General features: G+C 30.4%; 1 protein-coding gene across 1 annotated transcript; it reads left to right on the top strand.

Annotated features, from left to right (window-relative positions):
* Nucleotides 1-2,595: 2,595 nt before the first annotated feature.
* LOC123655696 (RNA polymerase II degradation factor 1-like) lies at nt 2,596-14,943 on the top strand. Its single transcript, XM_045591450.1, has 3 exons — nt 2,596-2,678; nt 11,153-11,420; nt 14,205-14,943. The coding sequence occupies exons 1-3, from the start codon at nt 2,667-2,669 to the stop codon at nt 14,774-14,776; spliced, it is 852 nt and encodes a 283-aa protein (XP_045447406.1). The 5' UTR covers nt 2,596-2,666; the 3' UTR covers nt 14,777-14,943.
* The last annotated feature ends 247 nt before the right edge of the window (nt 14,944-15,190 follow it).

The raw sequence follows: 15,190 nt of genomic DNA, 5'->3' as shown, positions 1-15,190 counted from the left end.
ACCCTTAGTGGCGCAGTGTTGTGGATTAAGCTTCGATCCTTCTCCTACAAGGAGAAAGAGGCGTATGCCTAACAGTGGGATATTACAGGCTGAATTGTCGCCTAATGTCCAATATACTCCTATATCTATACAAGTACTAGTATATCTATATTAGTATATTTATATTAGTTATGGCTATATCAGTGAAAATCAAAATAATTTATTCAAGATTATTCAAATATTTCAAGTAGGCTTTAAAACAAGTTTTTGGTTCGTTATTTTTGAAATAATAATTATTATTATTTATTAGATTTATAATAATTATTATAATGATGACACTAAATATGAAAAGGTATAACATAACGTTATAGATATAAAACTTTGCCATCTACCATTTGCGGATTAATATTTCATAAATTAGATCTTGAGAATCTTGGTATCATTTTACCGGGAACTCTGACCACGAGAGTAGCTTATGGACGTCTGCAACACCAAAAACATCCTTACCCTCACGAGCTCTGGTCACCATACTCACCAATAGGAAAACAACAACATTATTATTTAGCAGTGATCTTCTGTAAGCTCGAGGTACCTTAGTCGGACTGCTCCATGTTTTGAGCAGAAAACTTCCTGCTGTGGCCTACCTCAGTTAAGTCTCGTTAGTTTTCGTCATTAGTCTTGAAATAAAATAATTTTAATTACTAATAAATTTAAAGTAACGTAAACAGTTACTTAATATTTTTTATTTATCTAATTTTCAAATAGCCTAAAGTTATATACGAAGGTTAGTTTTTAATATTAAGGCAATGAGAACAAGGTGTAATTTTTTAACATTTTCGTAATAAAATGTTCATCTATGACCATGGATTGATGTCATGACTTCTACGCTTGATTACATTTTTTAATTCCTACACTTTACACTCTCCCTATATGCATTAAATGAAATTTTGTAGACCTTATTTAAATATTCAATCGCTAATAAAATACTTTTTTTTTTTAAATCTATTACTAAACAGTAAACACTAAAGTCCAAATTTAAAAATAGAAGTAAGATCAAATTTCTAAGATATTTTTAAGCTTGATCATTTTTGATCAAAAATATCTTAGATACTTATAGTGGACGGCAACTGAAATTATTAATAAAATTGCAAATACCTACTAATTAGTAAAATAAATCGCCAAAATGTACGTCTGTAACTTTCGAACGACAGCATCAAATAAGATTTTTTCACCAATAGTCAAGACAAAGTTTGTATGAAATAAAATTTAAAAAAAAAAGTATGTTCACAAAAAAAAACTGGTATTATAAACATCGCCAGTTCAGCTAATTTAGAATATTATTTTTCTTTGTTGATCTAATCGTAAGTAGGAATTGACTTAATTTTTTTTATGTTGCTTGTTTACACGTTAATATAGACTCATCCGCATAGCTTCATATGTACGTTAGTTGCTGTATAAATTAAAACATTTAATTGTATTTACTAATGAGAGGCTTTCTAGGTTATTCAATTTGTAAGGATTTGTTACTTACGTACATGTTGTTATTAATTTAAGAGTGTCATAAATAATAATTTTAAAAATTTGGTCATCCAGAATAGGAAAAGGAATTTTGTTCAATTTATTAACAATAGTCTAAAATGAAGTCTAAATACTACCTTATAACATACACACACGGCAGTCTGTTCCTATGGTAAGCAGCTTAATACTTGTGTTATAGGTAACAAGCTCACATTTAAAGCATTTTTTTTTATAAATATTCATAGAAATAATACATATATGGATGAAGAGAAATATATATAAATAGATATAATAGATAAATAAATATAAATACAAATATTATACCCAGGTTTAGGCGGGAATCGAATCCGCAACCCGCGGAGCAGAAAGCTGGACCACTAATTACAAACTGCGCCGACGGGCTAGTCAAAAAAAACTTTTTTTATTAATGATATTTCTATTAAATGCTTATATCCAAACAATACGATTTTGCTTATGATATTAAATATAAAATGATATAAAATGATATATTAAAGCCTCAAAATAAAATTTTTTGTACACAGTGCCAAAATCTTTTCATAAATAAAATATGTAGGACATGCATACATAAGTGTATGATTTCTGAAAAATTAAAAAGTCTTAGGGGTGTCATTACAAATAAACTTATAATAATTATAAACAGACTTAGACAAACTAGACAGATCTTTAGAAGTATTTCAACACCCAGTCATCCAGAGCAAAAACATAAAATTTTTCTAAAGCTATCAGTTAAAATGTACAATTAATTCTACAATTTAAGGAAATCCTATTTTTAACAGGCATTATTTTACAGATTATTAATGATACTCTTTTTTTAAATTAAACCGAAAAAAACCTTAATAATAATGAAAACCTTAAAAAAAAAAAGAAATTCCCTCCATAGTAAAGTTCGCAGATTATTATACTTATAAACCCCTTATACTAAAATGACATCATGAATAGCAACGATTGATAACTATTTATAACCTGCGAAGCCGACAAGGGTTCTATTACAAAACCACAAGGGCTCGCAGGCCGCATGACAATATTAGCGTCTGTTGTAACGACATTATAAATACAAGTGCTGGCCGCGGACCAGACGAGTGTGTGAGACGCCATAGCCAGTGCGAAACGCGCGAAAGTTTGACGTTTGCTTGGAAATATTAGTTGCCATGTTTTTTAAGGTTGGTATTATTTATTGTTTACTTTTTTTGTGATTATAGAAAAATACGTGTTTATTGTTTATTGGTAAAGGTTAATTATTTAAATTTAGAAGTTACTAAGTTAAAATATATAATGTAAATTATTTAATGGACTCGAATAATTTATTTATTAATAATAATAAAATTAAATAAGTAGGTATTTATAAAGATTAATATTAATGAAAAAAGTTCTTCAACCTAAAGAATTAATTAAATCATCTAATAAATAATCCCAATTGGTATTTAGAATGAAATATATATTTTAAATTAAAATCAAAATAAAAAATATCGCATTTAAGTAGGCTTCAAACTACTTTAAAATAGTTTCAATCGTATTAAGTATTATTCTATATAAGAGTAAAAGAACTTTGAAATTAATCTATATATTTACACCAAGCCATATATAAAGTCACCTACATAACTATTTAACAATTCGAATAAAAACTTCTTTCGAGATACGCAGTAACAAAAAAGTTTCTATATCTTTATAGACCTTACTAATTAATTAGGTATTAAGTAATGGCAAGTATTTAGATTAATAAAAATGTTACAACATTTATTTAATCTTAAAATTCTAAAATAATTTTACAGATTCTATACCAGTTATTTCTTGTGTTAACTTGTGTCACAGTTTAAGTCTAAATAATAATTGTTACAAATTGTACTTTTGCTATTTTGACAAAAAAAACTTAAAAACAAAATTTCAACTTAATACGATTAAAGGCTTCGTCAATTAAAAATGTTTAAATAACCTAATTAAAAATTATTATTACTTATATTATTAATAATTAAATATAAATTTAAAAAATGTTGAAAATTTATTGAAATAGTTGTTAATCTAATTCACATTTCTCCAATAAAGTATTAAATAAATAAGCATTTTCTTCGTACTGATTTTATAATTAATAAATAGAATAATAAATAAAGGAAAAAGGTTTTATACGAAATTCTATTAACAAAAGATAAGGAACTCGTAATTTTATCAAACCAAATATAAAAAGCTAGGTTTTATATTAATAAATTCGGAATTGTACAAGTTATGTTATACAAAGCTATCAAAACAAGCATTGGACTAGCGTAGGAATGCAGAAATTACTGCGCGGGCGCGGGTTTACGTAACCCAGAGTAACAACTGGATCTAATAGCTAGGAAAATGTACACATTACTTGTAATTTATAGGTTTTAAGCTATAGGACGTTTTAAATCGTTTTGTTATTAGGTAAAGTATTGCGTAGCGTACACTATGTTTATATAGATATACAGATGGATACAGCTTACTTACGCTTTATTTTCTTCATGCCCAGAGGTTGTTTGAACGAGATCTCTATTTAGGAATATTGTTGCCTTTGATTTTTTTTTTTGTTTGTGTACATACGTACAATAAATAATATTTTTATTTTTACAGATAACAAAGTTATAATTTATAGATAATTTTTTAACGATTTTCTTTACTTTTAATTATTTCATTGTAATGTTGAAGCATATTATTAAATTGTGAAAGATAAAAGATGAAGTGTTTTTGTTTACTCAAAAAGCTTATAACCGTTTCATTTTTAAACTTACTGCAGTTAAGCGGGTTAGTAAATAAATCATAAAAAATTCTATAAAATGTAAAAATATATATATAATAGTTGCATATAACTATTTTTATTATTAAAAATAAATTAGTAATAGTTAGTGTAGTAAGTTTTATGTCCGCCGTAGCGAGACGTAGCGACGTCGTAACGAAGATGCGTAGACACATCTTCAGTTGTTACTTGTAGCACATCTTTTATGTCGTCGTAGCGATCTCTCGACGATTATAATACTTATTATTATTGTATTACTTATTTATTAATATTTTTTGTCATTATTAATTATAATAAGTTATAAAAAGCCTGTTGATCCTTAATAAGAATAGACCATAAGAACATAATTGGTATATAAAAATAATAATGACAATGATATATGACGAGAATTTTTTTTTCTATGTGGCTGAAAATGACAATATATAAATTGATTTTTAAGATTGAAATAAAAATAGAACTTCATAGTCAAATATTTTTTTTTAAGAACGTGTCTACTTGTCAACCTTATCTACTTGTGTTTTTAAAAATATGTATTACACTATTTCAAAAAAATCTAATTCTGTTCCATAAACAATTTCTTAGTTTTAAAATAATTATATTGGGCGCGAATCAAACCTTTTTCCATCTGACCTATTTACGTGTAGTTAAGCTAATTAAAAAAAAACTTAATTAATAAATTAAAAAGGATAATCATACAATATAAGCATCTCGTAACACCACCATAACGTAACTAGACGACCTTGAGACGTAAATTTCTTCAAACGTCAATGTTACGTGCAACAATGAAATGTAACTAGGCCACACGCCCGGCGTTGCCCAAACAACTGCAGTTGAGAATACTAATAGCTTTTAGACGCCATTACCGATGTCGTGCCAAATGACCGCGTCGACAAAATGGCGGAAAATTATTTTTTTTTAAATACTTTTGGTGATATTATGACATGACAATGATAAATTATTATGTTTTTAGTATTCTATGTGGCAATATTGTGGCTCCATTATTAGAAAGATTAATTTTTTTATTACAATGTTTTACAAATGAAGAAAAAATATTTTTTTTGTAATGATTGACCACTGACATCATTTTTAGAGATGAGTTTCATAAACATGATACTATAATGTGCTGGTATTCAAAATTTAGAATATCTTATATTTTATTTTATGATAAGCTGTACAGTGTGTGTTGCTACTCATTTTTTTGGTCGTACTATCTCAGAAAACTTGGGCTCATGCACAACACTTTGCTGAAGATCGTTACATGATCAAATGCATAGTTTACGATTCTGTAACGGAAATACAAACAAACATTCTTTATATATATATCAATATATTGATGTTTTCATCCCCAGAACACTTTAATTGCCAGTTGCCACCCAAAGGTAATAAAAAATCAATCTGTGATTTACAATAATATTTGGAAACATAACAAAAATATATAATATAGGAAGACGTAGAATATCCTTCTTTTAAAGTAGGTTAAAAAGATATTTTGCAGTCACGTAAAGTGCTTAAGCCTAAAATTAAATTTATAACATATTTATGACATACCGCTGACATATATAAATATGTAAGGATTTTCCACTCAACATAATACACTTGAACAATGTGACATTTTTTTATTGACGTCATACAACCTTTTTGAATGTATTATAAATGTATGAACGAGATCGGGATTACACAGACTACAATAAAATGACTTTATTTAACATTTTTACTACTTTTGTGATGTAATTAATCTTTAAATGGCAAATTTTCACAATGTAATCTACAAGCAGTTATTACTCCGTTTACGCGTATTAAGCTTAAGTAATTGTACTTGTATTGTTATTAAGTTTTTAAATTACAAACAGATTGTCTTCAAAAGTTTACACTATTTTATCAAATTAAGAAACTTTTATGTTATTATTTTATGTTTATATTATACAGCCTGACACACATTTTTTTTAATATCTATAAAATAGCGTTATATAGAGTATATAGTATATGTTTAAATTAATTTATTGTCAAACAAATTGAATAAAATTAAAAATCAATTTAGAAAACTGTAGTAACATTTATTTATTTACTGCAGAAAACATTTTTATTAATATTTGCATACATCACTTCGTTTCGCTTAAGCCTACCTTCCACTGTTAGACATAGGCGGAGTTCGCATCAAACCTCATTCCATACCTAGAAACCATTAAAGCCTATGTACTTGTAATATGAATTAAATATTTATTATTTATGTTCGTCGTCACATTCCAGCCGCGACAAGCTTTCGAGAAGCGACGCACACCGCAAGGTCGACCTCTTGCTAAGGCTTCATGATTTTGTTTACGTTGATTCAATCACGAATCATTACGTATTAATAATCAGGTTGTAAATGCGACATTGGGCATTACTTTATATCGAGCTAGCTGCGCGTCTTGGCTTCACCTGCCTAATTTCCGATCCTGTAGGAGTATCGGGATGAAACGCAGTCCACGTGTTATTCTATAACACTAATTATCTACGTACCAAGTTTCATTTGTGTCAGTTTAGTAGCTTTTGCGTCAAAGAGTAACAAACACTCATCAATCCATCCTTACAATCTTTCTCGTTTATAAAATTCGTCAGACATTTAATCAAGAGAGAAAGAATTAGTAATTTATACAACTACTAGCTGACTCGGCAAACTTTTTCTTGCCGCTAAACGCTATTTAAAAATAGGGGTTGATCGTACAGGGTTGAAAATTTAGGGTTATATGTATTTTTTAATGTTGTATCATAAAAAAATAAAAAATAATTTATCTAAAAATTAAAAAGAAAATTAGGGGTACCTTTAACATTTAATGGTATGAAAAACAGATGTTGTTCGATTCTCAGACTTACCCAATATGCATAAAAAAATCCATGAGAATCTGTCAAGCCGTTTCGGAGGAGTTTAACTATAAACACCGCGACACGAGAATTTTATATATTAGATATATAATAACAAATTTCTGTCAGCATATCATTGATCAAATATCCACATTCCAAATTCTAACTTTTTAAGCTTTAGATTACCTATCTAAAAATGTAATACATCGTTTTTCTCAAACTAACGCGGTCGCAACCACGGGGTAAAGCTAGTTAAATAAATACCTTTAACTATGCTTACAAAGCAAATATAATGTTTTTTCTTATACAACTAAGTAAGCAGCCAATTGTACGGCTCACCTGACGGTAAGCGATTACCGTGGCCTATAGACGCCTGCAACACTAGAAGCATCGCAAGCGCGTTGCCGACCCTACCCCCAATTTCCCGCAGGAGCTCTGGTCATCTTACTCACGAACAGGAATATAACACTGCCTGAAAGCAGTATTATTTAGCTATGATCTACTGTAAGGTCGAGGTACTTCCCCAGTGACCTGCTCCAGATTTTGAGCAGGATATTTCCTGCTGTTCCCTACCTCAGTTAAAATGTCATAAATACCTGTTTAAAAAAATTAAGTAATTTAATAATTATACAATAATTTTCCTATTATTTCAATTTTTTTAATTATACATATTTACGTAATGCGTAATATCAATCTAAAAACCTAGAAAACTACCCAGCATGTCTTGATTTGAACTAAAAATCCATTATTCTAATCACAAGTTTTCAAAACAAAAAAAAAATTATTTCCCTAATTTTATTAATCTACTTAATGAAACGTATGCTAAATAAATATTTTTAATTAGCTGTTACCTACGACTTTATATGCATAAAAACGATTAAAATAGGAACAATAAATTGTCATTGTAAATTTTTTTTTTATTATTCAAGACTATCCAATATCTGTGCCAAATTTTATACAGATCTGGGCTGCCAATTGAACACCCCCATTCATTCAAGCCTTTGCACTGACAATTTTTATCGTTATAAAATAGTTTCTATTTGTTATATTATATTTTTAAATTAAGTTGATTTAAACTGTGTTGCCCACCTATTATTGTTAATAAATAAAAACTACGGATAAACCTTAATTATTTACTTAGACTAGACGGGATGATACCTTTTCTTTTCTATAATCTATAATATATATAAAAGCGAAAGGTCACTCACTCATCACGAAATCTCCGAAACTATAGCACCTACAAACTTGAAATTTGGCAGGTAGGCTCCTTATAGGACGTAGACATCCGCTAAGAACGGATTTTACGAAACTCGACCCCTAAGGGGGTAAAACGGGGGTTGCAAGTTTGTATGAAAGTCCTATGTTTTTGAAGTAGGAGACTTGAAATTTAAAATGTATGCTCTATAGATGATAAGAAGGCGTCCAAATAATGTATCTTTAGAAATCAACCCCCTTTTGGGGTTAAAACGGGGGATAGTAGGTTGACTCACTGATCACGAAATCTCCGAAACTATAACACCTACAAACTTGAAATTTGGCAGGAAGGCTCTTTATAGGGCGTAAACATCCGCTAAGAACGGATTTTACGAAACTCGACCCCTAAGAGGGTAAAACGGTGGTTGCAAGTTTGTATGAAAGTCCTATATTTTTGAAGTAAGAGACTTGAAATTTAAAATGTATGCTCTATAGATGATAAGAAGGCGTCCAAATAATGTATCTTTAGAAATCAACCCCCTTTTGGGGTTAAAACGAGGGATAGTAGGTTGACTCCCTCATCACGAAATCTCCAAAACTATAACAGCTACAAACTTGAAATTTGGCAGGTAGGTTCCTTATAGGGCGTAAACATCCACTAATAGATGATTTTACGAAACTCGACCCCTAAAGGGATAAAACGGGGGTTGGAAGTTTGTATGAAAGTCCTATGTTTTTGAAGTAAGAGACTTGAAATATAAAATGTACGCTCTTTAGATGGTGAGAAGGTGTTCAAATAATGCATCGTTATCTATATATATAAAAGAGAAAGGTAAATAGCTCACGCATCACGAGAACTCAAAAACCGCTGGATGGTCTATCCATCCAGGTTGGACAAAGATAAAATTTGGCAGGGAGGTAGATTATAGTTAGCAGACGTCCGCTAAGAACGGATTTTACAATATTCCACCGCTAAGGGGGTTTAATTAGAGTTGATAGTTTGTATGAAAGATATACAGCCTGAAAACAAAACTAAAAATGTGGTGTATAGAGAGGTTTTATAAAAATAACTATTAAATTATACTAAATTGTGCCTTTTAAAAAGTTACTCAGTTTGATAAGCATTTCAAGTGACTGAAATAAAAAAAATAATTTGCGTTCACCATCTTAATAGTAATGCATATCTTCATAACCACGCGGACGTAGTCGCGGACAACAGTTAGTGTACTATAAAACAAAGTCCCCAAAAGTGTATGTGATCGATTCGCTCAAAATCTACAGAACGGATTTTCATGCGGTTTCACCACTGGAGAGAGGGCTCCACCACTGGCAAGAGGAAGGTTTACGGAACGGCTAAGCCGATTTTGATGAGAGTTTCACTGGAAATTTACCGGGAAAACTTTGTGACACACTAATTTCAACGCGGGCGAAGCCGCGGGCACAGCTAGTCTATAATATAAAAATGAGTCGCTGAATGTGTTGCTAAGCGCAAAACTCGAGAACGGTTGGACCGATTTCGCTAATTCTTTTTTTAAAATATTCCTTGAAGTACGAGGATGGTTCTTACGGAGAGAAAAATTCTAAAAAAAAAAAAAAATAATAAAATTAAAGAATCGACTGTTAGGCGATACGAAGTTCGCCGGGTCAGCTAGTTTATTTATAATTATATAATAAAATTAAGTACGTAATAAATGTTCATTTATTTTTCCATATGCTTTCGATAGTGCAAAAATTGAATAAAAGTGAATTTTTCGCTATTGTCACGTAGGATGGCGAAAACACAAAGGAGATTAACTAGAGCGGTTGAGATTACAACCCTACTAGAATTTCGAAGATGTTGGCGCTATTTTATAGTTAAACGTTACCCAATAATACAGATTTAAAATACAATTTACATAGTTAAATATTGATAATAATCTGTAAATTTTTCTCAAATTCAAATATTAAAAAAAAAACATTACTTTTGTTTCTTAATCCATAAAACATATTGAAATCATTGTTTATACAACGCATTTATTTAAATTTTGTTAATTAAATCAAAATGATTACTCATATTCACGCGAACTAATTGAATGTTAAAATGTGTTTGCCATAATAAAAATAGTTCCGTATTCAGCAAGGTTAGCAGACATTCACTGAACGTTCTTTGTTGATAAAGCAACGCCTTGCGATCGGAAACTGTTCTAGACTTATTTTCCGCTTTACCTATTTAACAAAGGTTGAATAACGAAATATTGAATCATATTTTCAAATGAAATTATAAGGTTACTAAATTCACACACTGAAACGAAATTCGATCACTTTTTTATGTAAATAACTTGCTATGCTCTGAAGTTTTACCTGAGGTAGCATGGCAGTACGTAGTACGGAATAATGACTATTTCGTAATTCAATGTCTCAAATATTAAATAAATAATAATAATAATAAATAATAGATATTTATTTTGTTTTTGTTGAAAAAGAATACTTTGAATTGTTATCAACAAAGTAGACTAATTTTCAGAATCCTTAGCCTAAAAAATACAAAGTTTCGAATCATCAAAGTCATAATTATTATACCATTAATAAATTTATTAGACAAAATAATGTTTATCGTTTAGTAATTTTTTTTAACCTTGTTTCCAAAATTAAACGCGGAAATTTCGTAATAACTTATACATAATTTAGTTTTGCGTTGAAAATATTTATAATAATAAATGATTCACCTGTACCATACCACTGCTCTGCCTCTTATAATAAGCCTCTTTCTCCACGTAGGAGAAGGGATCAGAGCTGAATCCAATTATAAAATATTTATAATACTGTAGTAAAAAAAATCATACTTACACTAAAGATATCATTTACCATTTCCAGGCTCTGCTGTTCTCCGCGGTATGCGCTCTAGCGTACTCACAAAACTACGGCCCGACAACAACCCCTGTGCCGATCTTGAAGCAGATCAACAGACAGAACGATGACGGTTCATACAGCTTCGGCTACGAAGCCGCAGACGGTTCCTTCAAGATTGAGACAAAGTACCCCAACGGTGACGTAGCGGGAAAATACGGGTACGTCGATGAAACAGGCAAAGTCAGGGAGGTTTCGTATGGTGCGAGCAGTAAGAGAGGATTCGAGCCTGTAGGTTGGTAACACTTATATCTCATTATGAAGTTGGCGTGAAATATATGACCATAAATCATGAAATATGACCATAAGTCGTTTATGATGTTGTTAAATATTCTATGTATTATATATGATTAATAATTCTGTGTAGCTGACTTAAAAACATAAACTACATTTGTAACACATTTAAAAACTATTACGACTGACGTAAAATATTCTCGATTTTACGAGATTAAATCGTGTAAATGATACATATATTTCAAGGAATTTACCAAAGTGGACAAGAATTCGACAAACTAGGTTAAGTTACGACACCTCCCATACCAAGCACACTAAATATGTTGAGAAAGAAACGAATGAGCGCAAATCAGTCCAATTGAACGCGCAATGCTCAAAGGAAGCTTTAATTATAATATTTAGAAACGTTTGCGAAATAACTCATACGCATATTGAAACGTGAAATAACTATATATTCATAATATAATTTGCGAAATAACTCATACGCATATTGAAACGTCTCTATTATGGGGTTACATCCTGCGGAAGATACAGTATAGCATTTATGTAACTAATTGACAATCCATTCGGTATCAAACATATTTATATAAAGTAAACCATATAAATCATATATATATACGCTATACGCATATACGCTAGGGTTAAGATGTTTGCCTCCCTTTATAGAAAAAGCCTCACATTTATTCCACATAAATTATGTATCATTTTAAAGATAATTGCTTGTTCTACCGGCATCAACAACTAAAACATGTATCATTGCTTTTGTTTTTGTAAATTAATTAATTATTAAAATTATATTAAATGAGTTATATATGTCGGCTTAATTTTGAAACAACGTCAAAACGATTGATGGTCGGTAATTTTTTTAATTATTTAGTGCGAATTATTCGCACGGGTATTGCTAGCAATAATAATAATAAATATTCTTTATTGTACACCAAATAATTCAATATATTAGATTCACAACATAGCCTTAGCTTTGTACAATTGGCGGCGTTATCGCTAAAAAGCGATCTCTACCAGGCAACCGTGTTGCGGAGGGTATTATGACTAATAAACACACACAGGCATAGGTGTACTTATTACAAATGGAATAATATTATTGTATATTTATATAAATAATAAAAAATAGACGTAATGTACATATTTCTTATAATACATATGAATGACTAAGAAATATCTATATTGATACACAGATATATTTAACTAAATTAATGTGGGCCGTGTTGTGTACGTGTGATTAAAATAACTATTTTGATTCTGTTATTTATTTTACATAAATGGGACTTAACTTTTTTTTTGAGATTCCCAATATAACGATGAAATGGCAGACGTCATAGTGACGTGCGTGTAAGAAACAAGTATTAATAGTTGACTGTGAAAACTAAATACTTAAAATCTATTATCTAATAATATTATCATTCATTCACGATATTTTTGAGAAATTATTAGCTAAATTAAAAATAATTTAATTACAAATTTGCGAAGTATACGCTGATTCATTACACCACAAGGAACAGATATATCTATTATTAAATAGGTCTTAAGAAACCAACAGTAAATGCGTAACAATTTTATTGCCGTCCACTTCTTATGACAAAATAAAAAGCTACACCTAAATAATTTACGTAATAATGAGTATCAAAAAACAACAACCAACCAAACAAGTAATTCAATAATGTAGTTCAAACGCCATACAAGACCCAATTTCCTAATGTCGGTCAGTACACACTCGCAAATTAACGCAACTTACTCTAGTTAGCCATAGTTAACCTTCACGGCCTGGTTGCTGCAGGTAGTTGACCGATAACTTGGAATTAGGCGTGAAATAGTTTACATAATCACAATTATTCACAGTCAGCTTAACGAAGATATTATTTTAACTAGACATACAAATTCTGAGAAGATTTTAAATAAAAGTGCTATATTTAGTTTTTTGAAAGAATTATTCTGTTACAAGATTAATTTTGCCTATTAAGATACACATCGTCGACGACATTCGAATAAAAAAAATTGAATTAGTAGAACGATTTCAATTTTTTTTTTTTTTTTTTTTTTAATATGTTCACGTTCCTCTGGTATTAAGACGGAAATTTACTGCCAGTGTTACAAAAAAAACTGATGAAATTCTTTGTATAACTACGCTGGCGCAGTGGTCACTGTATCAGGTAATGTAAGCTTGCAATGTCCTGAATTTGATTCATGGCAAACATTTGTATAGATTATACACAAGTTTTTCATATGAATTTGTATTTTGTGTTGCTGAAACCCATAGGTTAATCTTATGGGGTCGTTGAGTATGAAAAATTTTGATTGTCTATAAATCTATATCGTCTATTACATCATTTGGCTAGCCAATGGTAGCAGATTCCTTTCAAAATTAATTCATGCCAATCACATATTTTGTCTAGAAAAGAGTCGTAGAGCTCATATTGTTAACAGATGTAACCTGCTAATTAGTTTAATATTAGGAAATTTAAACATAACTCAATTGTTGATATTGAATACTTGACACTTGTATTACCATCCCTACTAATATTATAAATGTGAATGTAAGTTTGTTTGTTGCGCTTTCACGTGAAAACTACTAAACTGATCATCATGAAACTTTGTACACATATTCTTAGAGGTCTTAAAAGTAACATAGGATAGTAGTTTTTATTTAAAAAAAAAAAAAACAATGCAAGCAAAGCCGCGGGTAAAAGCTAGTTGTATAATACAATAGCGCAAAATAAGCAGAATGTTTTAATGTCCATCGTAAATCCGTTTTTTTTTTTTATTACAGGCACAGGAATTATGGTGCCACCACCCACACTGAACGACCCAGTAACAAACGCCTTAACCGACGGCCAAGAAGACGACGGCCAGTACCGTGAAGACCCGAGAATTTATGAAGACCCGAAGTATAACAGCAAATCTCAAGCTAGACCGTTTTCAGCCAGACAGTACCAACAACCCGCCATACCTCAAGCCAGCTTCCAGACCAGCTTCCAATCTCAACCCCAACCCGCTTACCAACAGCAAAAGTACCAGCAGCCCCAGTACCAGCAACCCCAGTACCAGCAACCGCAATACCAGCAACAGTACCAGCCCCAACAGCCTCTTTACTCCCAACAAACTAGTCTCTTCAACCAGTCTCCTCAACAGTTCAATCAAGATAGACCTCAGAGCCAGATCTACCACCAACAACCCCAGTTCTCTTACCAAGCGTACACTCCCCAGCCATACCAGAACTACCAAACCCAGAACTACCAATCCCAAGCCTACCAGAACCAAAATTACAACCCATTCAGTGGTCACCCAGCGCAAAACTTCGATCCTAACACTGGATCCTACAGCATTAACTTCACTGGTTAACTTTTAATTTAGTAATATGATTAAATATAAGTTTTTTGTATGAAAAGCTTAAATGTAGAATATAAACTTTTTAAATTTAAACATTAAATTTCCTCGAATGGAGAGTATTTTGGAAGAATATTTTTATGTACTAAAAAGTTATTTATTTATCAATGACATGGACTTAATTATTATAATCTTTGATTTTACATAAAAGTTATATAAATACATATTTCTTCTAAAATACTTCCTCTTGGAACAACTCGGAAATAATACAATTACATCATAATCCCTCCGCAGTTTACAAATATTAATAGAAATTGAAAAATACTCTTTTGTACAATAATGCATTTTTAACGCCCAAAATTTATTTTTATACAATATTTAGTACTAGTCAATTTATTGAAAAAAAAAATCGGTATGTAATGCTTTTTT

This window comes from Melitaea cinxia, chromosome 8, assembly GCF_905220565.1.
Source record: "Melitaea cinxia chromosome 8, ilMelCinx1.1, whole genome shotgun sequence".
In the NCBI taxonomy this organism is placed as follows: Eukaryota; Metazoa; Arthropoda; class Insecta; order Lepidoptera; family Nymphalidae; genus Melitaea; species Melitaea cinxia.
The sequence above is the reverse complement of the archived record's forward strand: the minus strand, read 5'-3'. Positions and strand labels throughout refer to the sequence as shown.